This window comes from Centropristis striata, chromosome 5 (assembly GCF_030273125.1).
Source record: "Centropristis striata isolate RG_2023a ecotype Rhode Island chromosome 5, C.striata_1.0, whole genome shotgun sequence".
Taxonomy (NCBI): Eukaryota; Metazoa; Chordata; class Actinopteri; order Perciformes; family Serranidae; genus Centropristis; species Centropristis striata.
Window position 1 is genome coordinate 19,701,846 of NC_081521.1, and position 23,416 is coordinate 19,725,261.

The 23,416-nt window shown below is 39.1% G+C and overlaps 1 protein-coding gene across 1 annotated transcript in view; it reads right to left on the bottom strand.

Annotated features, from left to right (window-relative positions):
- Positions 1 to 631: 631 nt before the first annotated feature.
- The window catches only part of oprl1 (opiate receptor-like 1), a 106,390-nt gene continuing 83,605 nt past the window's right edge, over positions 632 to 23,416 (bottom strand). The window contains exon 6 of the mRNA XM_059334234.1: positions 632 to 2,354. Coding sequence (XP_059190217.1) covers positions 1,810 to 2,354 — 545 coding nt within the window. The 3' untranslated portion in view covers positions 632 to 1,809. The remainder of the gene's footprint in view (positions 2,355 to 23,416) is intronic.

A 23,416-nucleotide genomic window follows, 5' to 3' on the forward strand; every position in this document is an offset into this window, starting at 1 on the left:
AAGGACCAAAATCTGCCTTTTAAACATATTGTTGCTGTTTGCATTCAAACAATATTCAAATAATCAAAATAAGGATTCTTTGAGAGCCAGAATTGAAACCGAACAAATCCTAGCAAACATTGATGTTGTTTTTTTTTTTTATAACTAACTGTTGTTTTTTGGCTTTACTGGCCAACAGTGTTTGACTCTTCTGTCAGGTTTGGGCTGGTACGTATTCCCTTGTTTTTTAAACTTATTGTACTGTTAAGTTTCCATGAGAGACATCTGGTTCAATGGTACTGTCACAGGTGTCGCGTTAATACCACGAAATGTTATCTGACAGATTCTGCATTTCAGATGTGCTTCAAACGAATGCATTTTTTTTTTTTTTTGCCCAGGTCATGTTTAAAATATCCCAGCTGAATATTCAATGTGGGTACATCTACCCTTGGAAACTGGCAAATTAACATTTCCTGTGTTGACCCACCACAGACAGGCACTGCCATTCATTCTGTGTCTTAACACAGCAGAAGAAGAAGGGCCTATCCAGACGAGGCCTGTCACAAACACTGTTTTTGTTGTTCTTTGAGGTTACAATCTCATCAGTCTGCCCCTGTCCCCAACTTCTAAATCCCCCACACCCCACAAGTGATCATAGAAGGTTTTCAAAAATCACAAAAACTCTTAAGAAACTTCTTTGACAGGATTTCTCTGGCTTATTTTGCTTCAGAACACATCAAGAAATGTTGCTCCTACAAGAAATAACATTCATGTGACCCATTCTGGGTTCATAGACACAGTTTAAGAAATATTGTTCAAGAGTAGCTTGTTGCACGTTCTTTTCCTTATGCCAGCTGTTGTTATAGCACATAGTACATCCAACTTTCTGTCTACAGGCTGAAATATCGCATTATACTTTGTGTGCCCATTTAAGTCCTTATTAGGGCTCAGCAACATATAAACATTATGTAGTCCAATTTTTAGAGAAACCATCACAATAAAGACCCCGTGCTTGGATCAGTGTAGGCCGTTTTGTCCACACTCATGACATAAAGAAGTTATTTAGTCTGAAACACCAACTGATAAAGAAACAATAAACTGCAGTGAAAGTGTATTCTCTGTTTCACACTTCCAGAAAGCTTTACTCTTCCTTGGCACTCTTCAGTCCTTCGTCCTTACCACAATTTATGCTTCCAATGTTTAAAATCTTTCTACACATGAGTGCATGGTGGTTTCAGAGATTTGGTATCTGCACTCCTTCCATTAATCCTGCACTGTTTATCACCAAATGTCTTGCCCCAGCCCTTGCCTTTTCATACCCAAGCACAGAGTCAGACATCTTTCCAGAGATGGAGCAACTGGGTTCCAGCCTCAGTTGGCAGATGCAGTTTCTGTCAGTGAAGCTGTTGTTTTGGTGCTGCAATAAGTGTCAAATAATGCTGTCACCTCTTTTGTGTTTTGTCTTACATTCCAAAAATATTTTACCGCCTCAGTGGAGTTAGGGTCTTCGATGATCCCGGATCCTTAATGGTTTGAGCTACTCCCATATGGAACCATCTCCTACCTAGATGTCCACCCCCTTCTCACCCAAACTTCGATTCCAAACTGTAAGAACCCAGTGGGTCCTATGTCCTAAATTCTTTTCCTTTCGACCCCATCCTCCTCATCTCCCTCCCCCCCACCCCAGGCCAGTCTTCTAGTTGGGGGGTGGGGGGGCTCGCGCCGCTAGAGAGCTGTAATCTGAGTCAATTCTGTATTGGAGTTCCCTGTCCCCTGGTTCTCTCCCCTCTCTTTGGGGTCTACGCCCACCAAGGGGAGCTCCACGCCTAGTCATGCTGGATTAGGTGTCCCTCCTCCAGGCCCCCCTCCATCAGCCTTGCAGCTGTAAGCGGCCGCCACCTCCCGAGCAATGCTTCTCATCCTGCCCGACTGCTGGGTGTCGAGGCGGAACGGGGACGGGTTGCAGAACTCGCGGAAGCAGCGCTTAAAGTTCTCGTCCAGGAAGGCGTAGAGCACGGGATTCAAGCTGCTGTTGACGTAGCCCAGCGCGATGCAGAAGTGCATCAGGACCAGCGTGAACAAGCTGCTCAGGTTGAAGCCCAGCGACTGAGCCAGGACCATGATCTGGACGGGGGTCCAACAGACGACAAATGCCGCCACCACCACCAGGACCATCCTGGTGATGCGCCTCAGGTTGCGGTCCTTTTCCTTTGAGCCGGACAGGATGCGGACGTTGCGCAGACGCTTGACCATCAGGCTGTAACAGATGCTGATGATGGCCACGGGGATGAGGAAGGAGAAAAGGAAGACACAGGTGCCGAAGACAGGATCCCATTGACTCTTTGGATCTGGTAAAACCACGATGCACTCAACGCCTAGATGCATTGGGGAAGAAGAAGAAGAATAAAAGAGAGAATTTATTATGTGGTGACAAAATTTTGCAGAGCAGACCGAACAGGGAGGGTACAGATGAGCAGCGATGACATCGATTCTGAATGCTTTTAGCCTAAGTCGGAATGAAGACTGGAAGCAGGGAGAAACTGCAAGTCTTGTTCCTTCAATATGAAAAAATATGATAATTCTAATCTCTGGTTTTCCACCTTAACAAAGCTATTTCCCCTGCTTCCAGTCTTTGTGCTAAACAGTTATGGATGCACACTGAGGAGACTGATATTAGTTTTCTAATGTGACTCCAAAAATAAACCTTTATTTACGCATGATGCAATTAAACTGGGATAAAACCTACTTTGTATAACACAGGGAACAATGTGGGTGATATCTGAATAATAATTGTTCATTAAAAATGCAAATTACTAATGTTGATTAGGCAGTGACAATAAAAGAAGACAGGCACACATAATGACGAGGCACCATCACAGAGGTAACAGGGGGACCAAGTGTGGCAGAATAAATTGACTATGATAGCAGGGTCACTTTACACAGGGTTTAATCCGTTTAATCACAGTACAGTTTGCAGCTGAAGGAGGATGAGGACAGGGTAGGAGGAAGAAGACAGGAAGATAAATGTGTCTGGACCCATGGAGAGATAAGAAGAGGCAGTAAAATGGTAAGAATAAAGAATGATGACAGTAGAGTTTTGGAAGAAGCAGGTGTGCTTCTCTAATTCTGCACTGGAAAAGTGAAAGAAAGTGTACTTTGTTAACATATTGGAACAAATATTATACAGTGACAACAAAAGACAGATTCATATTACATAACATGTTGAAAACAAAATGTGATCTCAATGGGCCTCATTCATGAAACGTTAGTAGATTTGTGCGTATTTGCACATAAAAGCCTACGCTACTAAAAACCTACTCCGGATTCATGAACGCCGCGGGAAACTCAGATCTGATCGTAAACACGTGTGTATGATCATGAATGCCAATCCATCGTAAGGTGGCAGCGCGCTCCCGGTAATCAGCAATTAGCATGAACCCCGCCCATGAATTGCTAATTACCACCATATAAGGAGGTGTGTAGAGGCATCCTGTCGACCTGTCAGTCATGGCACAAAGAAAAAAAGAACGAGAAAGAAAAAAGAATTTTTCCGAAGCGGAGATTGAAATTATTTTGGGAGAAGTGGAGTCCAAAACATTTTTTTATTTTCATCTGTTAGTAGTGGTGTGACAGCTCCTGTGGTGTCTGCGGGCTGGCCAGTGGGGTCATAAGCCACGGCGTCAGTGGGTAACCCCTATCCCCTATGGATATAGAAGGGTAAGTCCATATATAACACACACATGTGATTATGCAGGCTATATTCTTACCAATGAGCCAGCCGTCTCTCACAGCTCCATCCTCCAAACGCGTGCCAACTGCGCAATTACGCAGGATGACATTCACGGAATGAAAGTTTTTCCGGTTAATGTAAGCAAATGCATCACCGGATGGAGCCTTGATGCGTACGTGTGTGCAGTCTATGGCACCGATAACACCTGGCATGTTTGCAACTGCACTGAACCCCTGCATTACTTCTGTCTGCCGTTGTGCGCCATATGGAAATTGGATATACTCTGGCATTAATTTGATGATACCTCTGAGAACTGTAGGCAGGATGGTTGCGAAATGCCGGACCTGTCACCTATCTCCCGCTGGAACGTCCCTGTGGCTAGGAAGCCAAGCACAGATAGCACTTGTAGGTGTGCAGGGATGGCATGGCTGCGTTTTGTTGGCCTCGTCAGATTAGGCTCCATAATGTTGCATAAATGCAACAGAATTGGTCTCGGTAGTCTGAAACGACTAATCAACCATTCATCATTCTCAGCCAACAGATCTGCCCGATCCCTGAAGTACCGCTCTCTCCAAATAGCGCCTTGCGCCAAATCATGTAGAAGTGCAAGTTCAGCCATGGTTACCATTAACTAGGACTGAGGGCCTTTTATACTGTGGGAGGTTTAATTAGAATTGATCCAGATATGGTAATGGTTTACATCCTTTTTGTGATTTTATTATTAGCCTATATTTTTATTATCATCATTTAACATGTAGAAAATAACGCGTAATCTATTGAGTCAATTTACATAGATAATTCACAATTATGAGTTTAATCTGAATCTTAATCCCGCCAATTGCCAACTAATTTAACTAAATATGTTATATTTTTAATCGTTTGTCATGTTTATATCACATGTTTCAAAGGCATCTGCGTATTGTGTACATAACAGAACGCATTATGAATTAAAATTGTAATTTCCAACAGTGACGAGCATTATTTATATGCGTTCTTAAATTTACACAAGCACTACGTGTGGTCAGCAGCATGTGTAGATTTTGTTAGTAGCTACGAAAAGATCGGAGCTACTAAAATATTGATGAATGCGGAGATGCACGTAAATTTCCGTCTGCGAACGGTTTACACACAAATTCGTTCTGCTCACGTTTCATGAATGAGGCCCAATGAACGCTAGTTTCATTTCCATCAAAGAATCTCTGAGAAAAGCTTGATAGAAACGCCAGAATTCAATACAACTTTCGCATGATGTGCAAAAGAAGCTTGAGGTGGTTTTTTGTCTTTTTCGAAAAATAGTTAATGGGCTAAACTGGAGATTTTTCCAAATAAGTTCTCACTTAGCAAACATTTAACTTTGACTGATCAGCTGCTGCCTTTGACATGTAAATGACATCGTAGAACTGTGAAGAACAAATTAATACGTTTCCCAATTGAATCCAATTCCTGAAGACTCTCGCCGAAACGATTAGCAGCCTCTTTTTTGTTGCTTTCTCTCTTCTTCTCCTGTTTACTGACGGATTAGCCTACAGCAATACATGACACTGCCATCATCTGACCAAAGTACCAGTTGATGGAAACGTCCCTAATTAGCATTTTCTTTAATGCGACATTTCAAAATTTTGCTCCAGAATCCACTTCTACTTTCATGGAAACACGGCTATCGTCAGGGAAAAGCATTTAACAATATTGTACAAGAATTCACCTGTGGTTTTAGTCTGAATCACAACAAAGAACCATGCAACAATCCTCCTGATAAAGACCTAATACGTTTCCATGGACTGCCCGAATGAAATTCAGCTGTTGGGTTTGGAAACGGGAGGCAATGAATCCCATATTGATGGGAAAATCTATTACAATTAATCCAGAGGCATTGTTATAAACAACAATAGATTAAAAAAAAACAAAAAAACATTCTGACTTATAATAAAATGAAATCTGATGAATGTATGACTTTGGAAACAAGTCATTTCGCAACTTCTTTTCATGACTTTAAAAATCTTGCATTGATGTATTCATGTGACAGTGTTTACCCATTTTATGTTTTGATTCAAATTAAATGTGGCATGGCTTTGGAAAAATTAAGTTAAACTGGTGTTTTTTAGCAGAATCATCAAGTTCAAATTAGATAATTTTTGCACCTCCAGAAAACCTGACATTCTGATCTTAAGCGGTAAAGTAATGGAAGTATTGAAACACCTACAGCAGCAGTTTATTACTTTTTTGCTTAGTCAGCCTCATGAAACAACAGCACACTCTGAGCCTGGCGGAGCATAAAGAGCGATGGGAAGAAGGCACAAATCTCCTATACATACTTATTCTTTGACAGTCCATTCGTCAAAGAAAGAACAAACGGCCCAAACAATGATTCATTACATTTTTTAGACGTGATCTGGTTCTGGGATTTTTGCCATTAGATGAATTCCATGTTTTAATCATAACTGAGGTGAGCTGAGATTAAACATTTGGTTTTCTTTAAATCCTGAGGCTGTTTGCAAGGCCAAGAAATCACTCTGACTTCAAATTTAAGCGAGAGCAATAAGGCTTTGGAGTGTTGCAGGAAGATGGAGAACACTTCAATCAGTCTCTATGTTACTCTGATTAAAAAACTCATTCTGCAGTAACAAGTGTGTTTTTAAAGGAATTAGCTTGTCGAGAGCATAAATTACCATTCAGGTTTTTAAGAACAGGGACACCACTTGAACGTAAAAGCTTAAGAAACATTCAAACCCTTGATCCATTCCACTGGATTCAGTGGGGATAGTCCATATTGTTGAAATATTCAGCAATAAATCAAGTGGTGTTTTTGTATTTGTTTGTTTCCTCCACCAAAGTCACAAGTAACTTATAATACTTTTTGAATTAAATCCTTAAACTGTGTTTGCACCAGGAAGATAAGAGAGGAAGCACACACACACACACACACACACACGGCATGATAAACTGCATTAATAGTTGAGATAAAGCCAGATCAAACAAATAGGAATAGGAATTGCTGAAAGAAAAACTTGATCTATTATTCCATTTGGTGGATGCTTTTATCAGCTGCATCAGGGCCACAAGTGCGCATGATTTATAGTGTGTGGGTGTCTCCGGTGTAAAATGGAAGCCGTAACCTCAGCTCCATTACTGCCACACTCCAGCCATTGATCAAAAACACAGTAAAAGTCTGTGTTAAAAGGACAGGAATAGTAATAACCAGCTTGATAGAGCAGTGAAGTTTATGTGTTTTATAAAAATGGCTGTAAATGGCTCACTGGTGGAATGATGGTCTTAAACCAAGAAGAAAGAACACCAACAAATATAAAAAGGATATTGATTTCTGTAGGGGAGTAATGGCTCCTCATGAAGGGTCAGAGGGCAAAAGGAGCAGTATCTGCTGCATCTGTTGCCCGCTGCATTTATCACAGCATGTCCAGACCGCCACGTCGCCAGTTTCAGAATCTTCACCATGGCAGTCTGAATCGGATGTGATGCAGAAGGCACCCTAGGAGATGTACCACTCTTTCAAGTATAGAAACCCTTCCACGGCAATAACAGACACTCAAGTCATCAGGAAGCCAGGTTATGTAGTATAAAGAGCAAGAAATTGATGACGGATTGATGAATAAAACATTATTTTCAGCCTGTTAAAATGAACAATATACCTACAGTAGCAGTCAAAAGATTGGGCACACCTTCTCATTCAATGGTTTTTCTTTATTTGCTTCATTGTTGATTAATATTAAAGACATCAAAACTATGATGGAAGACATATGGAATTATGTAGTTAACAAAAAAGTTTTTTATAAAACATATTCTGGTTTGTTTACCCTGTTTATTACACTTTTTGTTAACTACATAATTCCATATGTGTCCTTTCACAGTTTTGATGTCTTCAGTATTCATCTTCAATGTTTAAAATTATAAAAATAAAGAAAAACCACTGAATGAGGTGTGTCCAAACTTTTGACTGGTACTGTGCATGCATGTAACTTAAGTTGCATAACAAACATATTTATTTCATATAACCCAAAGCTTCTTCTTCAAAGATTTTTTTTTCTCCAAATCCAACTAAGTACTTTTGGCTGCCTAAACACAACATAGATCTGTTTGTTGAACCTACAATCCCAAAACAGTTGGGATGTGAACCTAATTTGCTAATCCTTTGTGACACACAAGTAAAAACTGTCAAAAGACAGAAAGTACATTTTATGTTTTGTACATACACAATGCATTATGTTTTTATTTCAGTGTCCCTTCTGTTTTTTAATCAGGGTTGTAAGGAAAGCAAAGTTGTGGCTCAATTTTTCACCCATCTTGCTGTTTTATTTCCCGGTGTGTGAGGAAGATGTGTCCACTAACACGACTATGAATCATCTTCATTTCACCTTTCCCTTCTCTCATGTCTTCTTCTTGAGGAAACTGCTTCCTCTCCGTCTTTCATTCCCTGTATTCTGCAGACAGTGCTGACATTTTTGACAGCGAACCTCGCAAACACTTTGATTTATTTATAATTTCATTCTCACCCTCAAAGTCAGGCTGACAGCTTGTCAGATACAAACCACAACATTTAAACCTAAATAACTACAGATTCAGCTTCTAAACACCTTCATCTACATCATAAAACACTTCACAAGAACACTGACCTCATGCACTTTTCAGTAGTTAGACAAAGGACATTGCATACCTCAGCTCTCATCTCTCTGGAGGAGCTGATAGCAAGAAATCTCTCAGATTTATTGCTGTTCCATTAAAGCTCCTCTGTAGCGCTGGACGCTGCATAGGAAAAGGTCAAGCAGCAATCACTCGATAGCTGTTAGCAGCCGTCACTCAGCGGCTGTTTTGAAATATCTCACCTTTTGAAATGTCAGTGCATGACTTTTACCTCATGCGCTTCTGCACAAACCAGCGTTGCCATATATTTATTTTAAAGCACGCAATGATATAGTATTTGCCATTAGGCAAAATTAGCCTTCATTAATTCAGGGCTAAATGTCAAACAAGCTCACATCATCATGTTGGGAAGAAGAAAATTGTTCCCATTAGAATCTTCTGTTGCTACCATATAGAATGTTTAACTCATAGTTCGTCTTTGTAAAATGTTCTTCATTGTATTTATCATAATTTCATTCATTTATTATTGGAAACATGGATCTCAAGACGTCTGCCAAGCCATTATTAAATACATTTTTAGATAATATTAGAGAATCTGATATATTAGAGAATGACCAAGGTTTTCAGAACAGAAAGAGCATTCATAGCAACCTGGTCTCACAGGAATCCGTGAAATAGCCACGGATTTGCTTAACTCAAAATCCTTAGAATAGCCACGGAATCACTCAAATTTCCGTGAAACTGACACGGATTTCGCTACAATGCAAGTTAATGACAGTCATATCCCCTGGCTATTCCAACATACAAAGTGATTATGTACATTCACTGAGTGAATATTTAGAAAATAAAACATATATTTCTCGCTGGAAATGTGATCAAAATCCATTTTTATGCAGAAACTAAGTCAAAATATTGATTTTTTTCACTAAAAATGAGAGAACTGTCCGCCATGTTTTTTGTTCTGACCGCCGGGACCTTGAAAGTCACGTGACTTGGAACAAACCAAAAGGAAAAAATATCCATGGGATAGCCACTGGGATATGACTGTCATTAACTTGCATTGTAGCGAAATCCGTGTCAGTTTCACGGAAATTTGAGTTATTCCGTGGCTATTCCACGGATTTTGCGTTAAGCGAATCCGTGGCTATTTCACGGATTCCTGTGAGACCAGGTTCATTGATAGACATCCAGTCACCTGAACAGGATGAGCAGGACAGTTACGATAAAGTGCGGACTCCCAAAGGATTCCCAGAAGCACTAACAAGAACAAAGAAAGGAAGTTAAAGGCAAACGAGCCAATCACAGGAAAACATGCATAAACTTTTAAGTATAAAAAGAAGCTTGGTAAAATATAGATTGAGTTGTTCTGACCAAATTACTTGTCTGTACTTTGCCAATGGAGCCTGTCTTTTGATATCCTTTCATTAAATCCTGCACAAGGCTGATTTTCCAAGAACTCTTCGACATCCATTGTTTGTCAAGACTTTCCTCAACGCCACACGACTTTAACAGCTAACTGTAGGCCTGCTTTGTCTCCAGAGAGTAACAGTCATATTGGAGGGTGGTAGAATAACATTTTTTTAATCTAAATCCAGACCTTACTTCAAGTACAGGAAGCAGTCTCCTGAGGGGTGCTTGTTTGTTTGGTCTTGATTCTTCTCTTTCAAGTCACTCAAATCCAATCACGACTTCTTCATGACGTCAAGATATACAAACAAAGCAGCATGTTTCCCTGTCGTCAGCTTCACTCTAAAGTTCTGGCGTTAAACTCCATGCCAGTTTTTGTTTGATGATGATAGACCAAGTAAAACTGGAGATAGGATCAAATGTATTTAGTATAAACATAAAGAACTAGATAATATCCTAATTTTACCTGTTATATCTATAAAATGTGTTCACATTTGCAAAATGTTTTGTGTGACTTTTTGGATTCAAAATGTTAATTATCAGGTTATATAGGGGAGATTGTACTGAAACTCATCATACCAACATGATATTATTTGGTATTTTTGGTGGTTTTCAATGGTTAACATAAACTTTTACATGTCTACTTCCGTTTTTCTTTTTATAAATGTTTTTCTCTCAACATTATTCCTGTCACCAAACCTTTTTTCTTTCCTTCTCTCATATTATATAACCAGGGATCTGTGTCCCATCGTGGTTTCCATTTCACAGTCTGTGATTCTCCACCTCTGCTTTTGGTTTTTCTCATTCATCACTTCTTTCCTCTCCATTGCGTTTTGCCTACCACTTATTTTCTCTTCTGCCCTAGCTTCGGTCGTCTGTGTTTTTCTCTCGCTTTCGTTGATCTTCTCATCCATTTCGTTTCAACTCCTTGATTTTGCTCTCTCTTTCTTTCCTCTTGTCTGATTCAGATCTATCATTTTCTCTTTTAGACCATTTTGTTTAAACCGCCCTCATTATTAGCTTTTACATGTGTTCCTTTTCTTTTTTTCTCCTCTTTATGTTTTCTTCATTTCTCCATTTCCTTCTTTTTATAACTTGTTTTCTCCTCTCTCTAAGTGCTAATCACTTTTGCCTTCCCCGTTTCATTTCAACCAAAGCTAATCAGCATTCTTCTCTTTTTTACCTTCTTCCTTTCACTTTTTCCTCATTTTCCCTCTGCTCATTTCTTCCTTTTTCTCTCCTCTCCTCCCTCTCGATCTTCCATTTTATATCAGAGGACAATAGTTGAGTAAGCAGCCGCCTCAGAAGCTCCAACAATCTGGTGCCACGTTTGATATTTAACCACTATATGTAAGGTATTAAAGCTTCAGTTTCTGCCTGAAAACATTCAGGGGAAATGATTAAGAACATGAAGTAGGATATGATATTGTAACAACTGCTAAAATCATGTAATTATCTTCATGATGGTTAATCTATTTAAATCCAACTACTGATGTCTTTATTTGCCTGGGTTATTGAAAAAGCAATGATATGTAAAATTACATTTTCATATGTCATTACCTTGCTTTGTTAACCATAACACTCATTAAGCTTTGACATATAATTCAGCGTTAAAATAACTGTTGAAATTGTCCGATTTCTGAAGTCAGAAATAAACTGTGGAGTTCAGTTAAATACATACCTGATAATATTCAGAAGTTTGATTAAATCTTTAAACCATCTTATGATGGAATTACAAGTCAGGCCAGTGGGAATGAAATGGGGATCAATGGCTCCTTATCTATTTCCAACAAGGCAACACGGCTTGCCGTTGTAAAAAAAAAAGCTGCAGTTTCTGTGAATTTAGGCTACAAAACCAATAACCTAGGTTTAGGGCAAAAAAACGTCCTGGTTAGGCATTATAAAAAACAGTTCAAACAGTAAATAAATGTACATAAATGCCAGAAGTGAAGTAGTTAAGAGGGGGACGTGACTACCGTAAGACACATAAAAAGTCAGAACAACTGTGCTTGTAAAGACTATATGTGTGAGTTCTAGAATTCTGAGGAGACTCCAGTTGGGGTTTGTTTGTAAAAGGTGGTCAATTTAATTTAGTATTCGTTGCTTTCTGTTTTGGAGAATAATTTTGGGTTTGTGTTGTGTATTGTGATAAGTCATTGTATTCTTGCTCTTACTCAGTTTTCCTAGTTTTTCCTTTAAACCCTGGGTTATTGCAACTTCAACTGTTAGTCCCTATTCCTAGGCTAACTGGGGATGAAACAATAACATATGCACAGAGACACACAAGGTAAAAAATACCAGCCACATTCTTTCGTGGCTGGTAACAAGCTACTACAAACTACAACTTTAAGAAAAGTTCACCAATACCAAACATATAGTAGCTTCTTAATTGTGTTTAAGGTTGACATATTTCTCTTTGAAACAAAAACGGTGTGTGTTCTCCTTTTTTTCTGGTTTTCCTGCTTTTGAGAGTGAAAGACATGTTATATTGTATTTTGGGCTAAGAGCAGTGATGTCTGAGGTTGTCTTCCCAGACAGGAGATAAAATTCAAGTTTTTCAGTGCCATATAAAGAAAAAAAAACTGAGGACAAACAGAAGGAGAGGATTTGTATTAGCGGGCATGTACACAATAAGCCTGAAGCCAGTGATTCATATGTGAACTTATTCACATATAAAGTGTATCTGTGAGGCTTACAGCCATATTAGCTTCTTTGTCTCCTGGTTGATAAATGGCTCTGACAATAACTGAGCTGAGTTGTTTCCCTGCTTTTGTATCAAAACCTTGCAGCTAGACGGATCTTTACACGCACTTGCCTGCATATTATTATGGTTCGAGGATGATCGGTGCAACTACTTTTTATAGATGACCACAGTATTCATGGACTCGAGACATTTTAATGCTACCTGGATTTGAATCCAGCTGACAAAGTCTTCTTTTAGCTCTTCGTTCATTTTAGTTTCAGTTCTGTACAGGCTTGTGAGATATAATCTGGCTTTGCTGCAATGTATTTTTTTTTATTGTTTGCTAATATATGATCTATGATGATTCATGATACTGATTCAAATGTAATTATCTATGATTAAATGTTAAACACATAGAGGACTTTGACTCTCAGGTTTGGCAGCTCCAAGATTGACAAACAGTGACAAACCTGATCAACAATTATTGGGTCACTCCACTGAATAAGCCTGGATTTTCAAAATAAAAGCTGATGTGAAGAGGACTTCTCAACCTGTTGTATTGGTCTTAAATGATTTGTGGGTTGATGCCGGTCTCTTTTGGGTTTAAGATTATATTCAGCCTCTGGGATGTTTTCCACTAATTAAGTTAAATATTCTGCAAAGGAAAATAAAATTCCCCATCAGCAGTCACAGTTCATCCTGCAGCCAGAGAACTTGTGGACAGGGACTGTCTGGTTTTGGAGGGTTCAAAAGGTTGAAAATGATCAGTTTATGCTTTAATTTAGGTTCCTATTAATTTACACGTATTTGTGTGTGTGTCTGTGTGTGTGTGACACTACATGATACAATGTTTTGTCTTGTGCATGACATTTGTATATTTACAGCTCATCACACAATGTAGCTTCAGGCAAAACAAATTACATGCATAACTGGCAGAAGGCAGAAAGCAGAATGCCGTGTGTGTGTGTGTGTGTGTGTGTGTGTGTGTGTGTGTGTGTGTGTGTGTGTGGCCAAGATTATGGCTGTAATGTTTGTATCACAGAGAAATGGTCAAACATATCATTAAAGTTAAATTATCATTTTGTGAAAGAAAGAATGTTTGCAGTAAACAAACATTTATTAAAGAATCATCACAGTTTGTTTCAGTGGAAGTTCCCTCTTTGACAGGTAGAGGCCGCTCAAGTCCCCGCTTGGAAATTTATTTCATGCACATTTGTAGTAAAATTACATGAAAATATCTTTAAATTATTTTTTCTTTTCGTTTTTTGTTTTGTCAAAATGATCAGAGACAGAAATTCTTGCTTGGCTGCTGTGCTGCAACAGTCCACTCTTGGTAACATAGAAATGGCTGTGTTCGTGTTTGTGTTCTTGTACTGCCTACATAGTGAGTGAGGACACTTTTGGTAAGTGGGGACACTTTGACCAAGTAAATGACACGTGTGTGTGTGTGTGTGCGAATTATGGAAATTAATTTACATATATTCAAATAAGGTCCCCATCAACCATGTAAAATCAATTTTCCCAAGTCCCCAGATGAAATGGTCCAGCCATGACTTCATCAATGCTGATATTTGAAGTTGTGTATAAGCCAACAAAGCCATAGTGGTTATACTTGATTTTTTTCATAGCTGTATAACATTTAGAAAGGGTGGTCCCCACACGTGATGAATAAAATGCTGGTCCCCATAGACCATATAAACCCGTGTCTGTGTGTGTGTGTGTGTGTGTGTGTGTGTGTGTGTGTGTGTGTGTGTTCCTGACTTTGGCTACCTTTGGGGACACATTTAAGACAAAAGACCAGTTAATCGGGGACAGCTTGTCCAATTGGGGACAAAAGCGTTTTCCCCAACTGTGAAAAAGCTGATTGTTGGGTAAGTGACTTTGGTTAGGGTTCAGGTAAGTCTCCAGGGAATTAATGGAGGATCAGATCCATTGAAAAGATGTAATGTTGATGGAAAATGTATCCCTGTCAGCTCTTTTTTTACTCACTCTTTTTAACATCACTCTTAGATATTTAACAACAGTGACTGCTGAGAAGATATTTATGGACTCCCTGACACTTTACCAGCCTCATACACCAATGTATGAGCAGTCAGTTCAGTCAGAGACACTTGACCATTTAAAGCTAATGGTTCGAGGGAGCTCTTGAAGAATTTAAACTGCTGCAAGAGCTAATCCCCCTCCATGCGAGCACATTCACTAATGCAAAGCAGTAGGTGTTGGGCGTATGGGCTCACCTGCTATTTTGGTTCATTTCAGTGCTGCTGTGCAAAGTGGAAAAGCAGCCTGGCGTCATCTGAACATTATTCAATCAAGGTAAACACAGTGGATGCTTGTGTGTAATGACTGCACTCTGTGGCAGCACATCTCCCATCAGATGCTGCAGATTCATCAACACGTGTCCTGCTGCCTTCAAATGGCTGCAGGGATTTAATGAACTGAGGTGGTGTAAGGTAGAGTCTACAGAGGTATAATGTTGAGATGTAATCACCACAGTGCACACTTGCATGAACATGATTGAAAGTGTGAGCCAATCAGATCAGGAATGAACCTTCGGATTGTGAAGCACATTGAAACAGCTTATACCAATCAAGCTGCATGCTCCAGTGCTATGCTCCATGTGACACTGATACTGATAAACTAATCCAGGCAGATTTAAAAATGACTCACTTCCAAGATCATCAGAATTATAACAATTTCTCTGGATGTTGCGGTGGTGAAGCATACATTTTAATCAACACTGAAAATTCTTCCCGCATACTTTCAAAACAGCAGAGAAATAACAAATTATTTTACTGGAAATGAAACTTTTATACAAGCGTGAGAGCCAGAAGGCAGTGCAGTAAAAAGGGCAGTGCCAGTCCTGATATGAGGACACAGTATTACTGCCACCGCGGAATGATAATATTGTGCTGGGAAAAATAAAATAAGGGCTAAATATAGAAACAGCAGTGATTTATTAGATAGCATGGGTGGAAGTGGACTTTCTGTGCAGCAAAGAGACCATCCACTGTGAGCTAATAGTGAAAACGGCTGACCTTGGGTTTCTGAAACCTGCATAATATACTCTGATAACTTCCCCGAGAGCCAAGCAGGTGTTGGTGTTGATGCTGATGTGTGCAAGTGTATGGAAATCATAATGGGGATTAACTACAGCATCGTACTTTATTAGCATTATCTTTTTTATCTGAAATTTCAAATTACATTAACATGTATCACTGGTAACATCATCAAAGTAATTATATGTGACATATTACTTCATTATACTGTTTGTATCAGTGCCTTTAAATAATTAGTGCATAAAAGACACATCACACTACTGATGATAAGGAATGATAGCGTTAGTTATGGATTGTTTCAGAAAAAGCATATAATTAGCATATATTTTTGGATTTGTAATAACATTTAATAATGTTTACATACTGCAGCTTTGAAAATGTAAAAATAAAAGCAAGCACAATATATATGAACATCGACATGTAATATTCAGCTCATCACAGCTATAGCTATAGCTACAGCTACGGTTTGTTATTCCACTTTATTGTATAAAAGCTAAATTATGCATGACTCCACATAAATAAATAACCCTATTTATAGGCTTGGATTGATTTCTGGTATGTCGATCAGGTGTACAAGGCTTTAAAAATGCTTTTTTTTCTTTTTCTTCTTCTGTTGATTGTCGTGCAAACCAGCTTAGTGCTGCATTACTTGCAATTTGTTTTCTCTCTGGCCAGGACATTTCATACTTCACGAGAAACTCAAGTGTCATACTCCTGGGAAGTTCTGCAGACTGCAGCACACTTCGAATTCAAATTTCGTACACTACACAAGAAAAAAGTTCTGCCCATGATGTGTCAAGAACAAAGAAATTAGTTCTCTCTCCCAGGGCTGCAAGAAAAGATCCTGTTCTTGTATTAACCTTTTAAGTCACCAAAGGAACTTGAGTCACGACGCTCAAATTCAAACGGCTTATGTCAAGTGCAACAAGTGGTAGTGATAAAGTCCAGGAAACTGGTCCAGTCTGGCTCACAGCTTAATATCAAACCCAGTTTGACATTTTTTAAACCGACCCAACCCTATAGTTTATAGCAGTGATTCCCAACCAGAGGGGTCAGACCCCCCCAGGGGCGTGCCAAAGATCCATGGGGGGTCGCGAAGCCCTCTTGATTTTAAGGGATGTAATAAATCTAATGTGTTTAAATAGAGATGAGTCAGCATTAAATTCATTAGTGTGACAAAAACAACTAAATAAGGGCTACATTAAATGTTTATTTATTTTTTTAAATAAAAAAATCCCAACAGAAAAGTTTAAAAATATAGACCATTTCACGACAATAAGGGCATGTGTAACATCCCTCCTGCAGTATACAAAGAAGTAACCTCACCTAGCAAAAGAAACAGAGAGCTAATGGAAAAATGGCGAAGCGTCAGGGAGACGAGAATGCTGAATATGTCAAAAAGAAAAAGAGAGGGTACCATGAAAGTTACATTGAGTTCGGCTTCATAGAAGCAATGGACAAAATTAGAGCCGAATGGATCTTTTGCAGTGAAAAACTGGCAAATGTAAGTTTGAAACCCTGCAAACTGCAGCGACACTAGACAACTAAACATCCAGAGACAGTGGGTAAACCCAAAGAGTTTTTCCTCAGAAAAAGGGAACTCGTTGTCACAAACAGGCCCCAAAACATCATGGACACACAACATTGGGGAAACACTGATTAAACCTGCTTGCATTAAAATGGCTGAGATACTATGTGGACCGCAGGTGGCTAACAAATTTAAGACTGTACCACTGTCCCATAACACAGTGAGGGGGTCGCCACAGTTTACAATGGTAAAAATGTGGGTCCTTCAAGGAAAAGGTTGGGAACCACTGGTTTATAGGACCAACTACAGATCCTTCTTCCTGTTTGGTTGAGATTTGTTATGAGAGTGCTTCACATTTGTTTTCCTTTCTGCTTATTTCCTCTCGAATTAATCACAAACCAGCTCCTGTACGTGTATCTGCTAACCTCGCCTTTGTTTTTGCATTTGTGATAAGGGTTTAAGCCATGCAACAGGTGATGACTTTTAAACTCGAATGATGTTTTGTTTTGGTTTCAATAATAATGACTGTTCCGCTTTTCTGGCAGTGCAGATCCATCATTGCTCATTATTTTGGTTCATATAACTTTTATCCAAGTTTTATTGCAGGTTATTCTATTCCAGAAACATCAACTGATTCACAGGGAACTTTAAAGACCTTGTTCTGTTCTGTGCTCCTCATAATTCATCCAAACAGATCATAATTTAACAAGTTTGGATTGAAATTATTCCCTACCAAAACTACTTTTTAAAATACATTTACTGAGCTGTGTGCTCTGACTTGTGTTTACAGCAACTTTGAATAAAAAAGTTGACTGTTAGTAGAAGAAAACAAACAGCAGTCTACTGTGTCTCCAAATACTGTGGTGCAAATACCAACATCATGTTACATTGGTCGTTTAGGCATTCGAAAATATCACAGATGCCAATAAAAACAAAGAGAGATTAAAAGTTTCAAATGAAACCCAGTGTGAGTTGGAGCAGAAGCTTCAAACAGCTTAACTTTTGTGTGCTTGAAAACTACAGCACTGACAGACGTCTCTGCGCTGCCAGGAAACACACTCTGACACATTCCCTGGTGTCTTTTGGATGGATTAGTCAGAGCGTCTATTAGTGACAGCAGGGTGGCTGCTGATTATAGCCTCCTTCCTGCCACAGTGTCCTTGGGCAAGGCTTTTGACCCCAATTACTGAGAGCGGCGTGCCGTGACTTTCCCTGCAGCTGTCAGGTTATGAAGCTGCTCTGTTTGTTTAGAGGAGACAGGAAGAGAAGTGAGGAGAGGAAGAGAAGTGGAGTCGGGTGAGCCTTTAATATTCCTGAATGTCAATTTGTTGTACAGCGAGTCGTCACGTGAGAATACAGAGGATAAACAAACAGCTACAGGACAGGGCCAAAACATTGTATATACACAGACATTGGAGGAGAGGAGAGATTAGATTAGAGGGATAGAGAGAATAACCAAGAGGGGTGTGTGGGAAGAGGATAACAGAGAATGAGAATAAAACAAACGGCTGAGAGGTGAATGAAAAGAACGAGATGCAAATGAAATTCAAATTATTTGGATGAGATTCAAATCGAGATAGGAATGAAAATGCAATACAAATGAGGAGGTGTGATTGAAATGAATGTGTTGCAAATAAGGAGATGCCAATAAAATGTTAATAAAATTAAGCTGATGTTAATGACAAGAGAAGAGACAGAATGAGGTGTGATGGAAATTCCAGAAAAAGACAACACAGAGACAGGGAGTGGAAAAAAAAACTGAGGGGAAACAGGTGACCCGCAACAGGAGACAGAAGGGGAAAACTGAGAGGATGAGGGTGAAAGTGAGATGTAAACGAGATGTAGAAGAAATGATGAATGAAGAGAATGAAACACAAGAGGAGTTCATGAAATGATGAGGATAGGAAGGAGATAAAGAAGATAACAGAGGACAGAATTAAAGCGGCAACAGAAGAGGACACCAACGAGACAGCGAGTATAAATAAACAAGATAAGGATGAAATTAAAGTGATGAGAATGAAATTAGAAAGATGTGACAAATGAGAGATGAATGAGATAAAAGTAGAGAAGAAAAAAGTGAAACGAGTAAAGCAGAGAAATAAGAGGGGAAGCAAACAGGAAATAAATGGAGAAAGCAGTGGAGCAGAGATGTAGCTCACCTGAGGAGACTAATAAAAATGATTATAGGATCACGCTGTAGCTGCAGGCTGAGATTGGATCAATATCTAACCACTAGACCTCCTATTCCCCTGCTAGCTACAACATATTACTTGATTCAACTGCAAAATAGTCCTGATTATAGCCAATGCTTTGTGGGGGCCTGTCGCACTTAGTGATTTCCCATCTTCACTTTCTATGTGCAGTAATTCTCGAAACAAAATTATAAACAGATTTTCTTAAAAGAAGAGAGTAAAAATCCGTATTAAGATAAAATGCAATGAGTTAAGGCCCCTGACAGATTGAGGAGCAGCAACAGAAGCTGCCAGAGGTTCTCGGGCCCTGATCAGGCTAGGAGGGGAAATCTATTCACAGACAAGCAAGACCCTGACCATGCAAACCTTTAAAAAACCAGGAGCAAAATCAATTCTAGAATTGACAGGCAGGCGGTGAAGTGCAGAAAGGATTGGGATAACAAGATGTCCTCTCTTGGAGCGTGTTGGCAGACTGGCAGCAGCGTTCTGCACCAGCTCAAGTTAGAAGGTATTCTGCCTACTGAGACAAGAGGAGAGCTGGTTGCAGTAACTCAGCCTGAAGGGAATAAAAGTGTCCATTACCTCCTCCAGGTCTGTGGGGGGAAGACACTGCCTCGTCTGCCTTGTGTTAATAAGCTGAAGTGCTCATTAATGAATGTTGGTGAAGTGAGAATCAAATGTCAGGTCTAAGGTCTGGAATTGCATGAAAACTATGGGGTTCTAACTTCACATTAGCTCACATTTAATGAGATAAACTTTAGTTGTAGTAGTTTTTGCCAATATTAAAAAGAAGACAAACCTCTGTCTTAAATAATAATAATAATAATAATAATAATAATAAGATTTTATTTATCCAACATGGAGATGAAGATTAGGGGACCAAGGATAGGACCCTGGGGGATCCCAAAATTTGGAGCAGTGGAAACAGCACCTCATATCTGATAACTACTACTACTAAGCCTTTCAAACTACACCTGCAATGGCCCAGGTGTAGTTTCCCACTAAAAATGGCTTTTTTAGTGGGAGTAGAAATCATTTACATGCAGAGACACATTTCAAAATGAAAGTGGCTAAAGTCACTAGGCACTAGAAATGATGCAGTCAGTGTGTTAACCTTTCACACATTCAAGACAAAATATATATATCTCTCTCCTTCTTTATGTAGCCAAATCTATTTTAGAGTGTTCACTTTTAAAGGTAATACAGTGGTGAGAAATGACAGAGCAGACAGTGCAGCGTGGGCAGCAGCAAGTGTGGCTGCAGGCTGACAGCGACGTGATGTCTCCCCAGCACGCCAGCTGGCACACCTGGTCTGTTTCAGGTGAAGTGACTCGTAGCAGCTTATCGTGGGTCTGCATGCTGACACTCAGTGGAGAGAGCAAGAGAGGGCTGAGCTGCATCTCAGCACATCAACATAGACACCGTGTACGGATTAAACCAGTGTTTACCAGTAAGTCAGTTTTTATAGAAACGGTCTTCTTCCTCCTCAGCTTTTGCTGGTGCACTGCCAGGTTTGTTAAACTGTTGATTTGTGGAGTAACTTTAAACAATTGGCAAGTATGTGTGTACACATGTCTGCAACTAGAGCACAAAATAGAAACACAGCATGGACTTACTCATCAAACAACTGCTCTATAGCTCCACCATTGGTCAAAAACACCAATGGGTGCCTTTACATAAGCAGTAATGTAACAAAAACACATACTTTTAACAAAGAAAAGTCACATTTGAACGAAAAAAACAAACATCTTTGTATAGAAAGAGAGGCTTTGAGGACGCTGTATAGAAAAGGAGAGGAAAGTGGCAAACCAACACTGAGGGAAAGAGAGAGAGAGAGGGAAAAAAAACCCAAGGTGGATTTTGGTGCTGAAATTAGTCTCCTGGTTCAATATTTGTGGAAAGATATTCTCTGTTGAACAAATCTTGTTTTGGGGTGATAAGGATTTGTTTAATGCATTCAACAGAAAAGCCTTGGTATTCAAATATTTCAGATTTTTATCTCAGCCTTAATCCGGAGGCTGTGAAGACGGAGAGAATCCAAGCTGTAATGTCTGTACAGTCTGTTAACACACAATCAAATTGATACTGGTGTATCAACCATTACAGAAACATAAAAAAATATTTTGGTAATTACTAATACTGTTAATTAAGGACAGCTGTGGCATAAACCGGTGGTCTAATACATTTGTTAAGTACTGTATATATATATTATATTTTGTTTATGAAACATTTTAAAAAAGTTTGACTTCTAGAAGTGAAAGCTTAATTGATGCTGACTGCAAAGTAGATAAAGATTCCCTTAATGTAGAAGATGAATAGAGTACAGTGTTGTTTGCATAAAAACACATTTTACAGCCACTGTCAAATAAGGCAATGTTATTAATATACAGGGTGAAAAATAAGGGGCATAAAATGAATATTCATACAGTATATATATTAGAGGAGGGGAAAAAATGATACAGCATAGTATTGCGATATTTCGCGTTGCAATATTGTGTCGATTCATGGCTGCCAATTATAGATATTTAGGATTCTGACGGTCGTCAGTACTTTCAACATTTTTGTTTTCTAGAGGCCATAGCGGGCTCACTTTTAGATATATACTGGAGATACTGGTATCATATGAAACTAGAAGATCTAAGGAATCTATAGGCACCATGTGCATCGGTATCGGGAAGTTGTTGAAAAGTTTGATAAAGTGCTGCAGTTGTTGTCGTCCATACATGTTTGATATCAGTTCAGTTTGACTGAATACTTTGTTGGTCAGTCTGTGGGTTTGACTCTCATTGCGGAGAAATTAAAAGACTAAAGTGAGATGAATAGACTGAGAATTTTCTATTATTTGACAAAACAATTCTTGATTGAATATAATTTTGTGGACGAAAAAGGAATCTCTAGACGGATGTAAATCTCCCTCGTTCCAAAAATAACCCCACCCTCCAAAAAAAACCAAGCAAACACATTTGTATTCATAAAAGACAATCCATTCTTATTGGTTAAGATTTACACCAACAGTAATATAAATCAGAACAATAAATTCGTCTTCTCCGTTCGAACTTTAGCCAAACATGTCATCAGCACTGAGGTCACTCTGCCATAACACAGATGATACAGTGAGTTAAACAGGCCATGTGTTAAAAGTGCAGCTGGCGGGATTTCTTTTCTTCCAAACAGAACGGAGGCCAGAAATGTAATTTTATAAGCCAGAAATCTCAGCAGCTGCTGGAGAAATGCTGAGCTACTTCTATCAGTTAACAACCCTCTTTACATACTGCCAACATTTTTTGTTTTGGCTTTGTATAAACCTCAAATATTGTCGCTTTGAGGTCATATGAAAGTCCTTGTGCACCTGTTACTGCAGAAACTCAGCTGAATTCTATGAATTCTTTGGCCTTTTTAGGAGAAGAGCTGCCATCTGGGAGCTGTAAACTCCAACAGCGAGTGTGCCATGATATCCAAGGCTGCCAGCACGATCAGATCACACACACACGCACACACAAATGCTCATCATCACTCTCACACAACCGTATAAGGCAAACGCACTGCTTTGAAACACACAAGCACATGACTTAGTATGTGTGGATAAGAAGGACCCAGCTGGATCCACTCAGCAGAAAGCAGCTATAAGAGAAATGAAATGAGTCTATTTCAGTCTGAACATGAAGCTGCAGCTATCCATCAGGTGTTATCAGGTGTCACAGAGACTGGTATGAACAGAGAGAGTGTGATGAATAGTCAAACTTTCTAACACTCTAAATGTCAGAGTAAGTCCCTAACATCCCGCCGCAGGATTTAAGCTGTTAAAATGGGCATTATAGTGGTAATTTGACACTTTCTGACATATAACACACATACATATAATTAATAGATCCTGGTAAGAACTACATATTCTGTTCCTCAGTGACACTGTGAAGCCATGAATGATTTTGCTTTTCTGATAAATATTCACTGAAAATCTGATATAACAGCAGACTTTTTAAACAGAGCTGAGAGGAGAGGTTGGAAAAAAGCAAATAGTTCAATATGTATAGTATGTGGAAACCCAATTTATTTTTCCAATATTCATGACACTTGTGGGCATTTGTGGGAAAAGTGTTTATTTATAAATTCCATTTTATATCAATAACAAAGAAGGTTTATCAGAGAAATTCAACTTTCACTTGATTGTATGATCAATATAACTGTGTCATTCTGCACAAAATACATTTTTCAGTTTTCTCACTTGTAGCCATGATTGTGCGAATT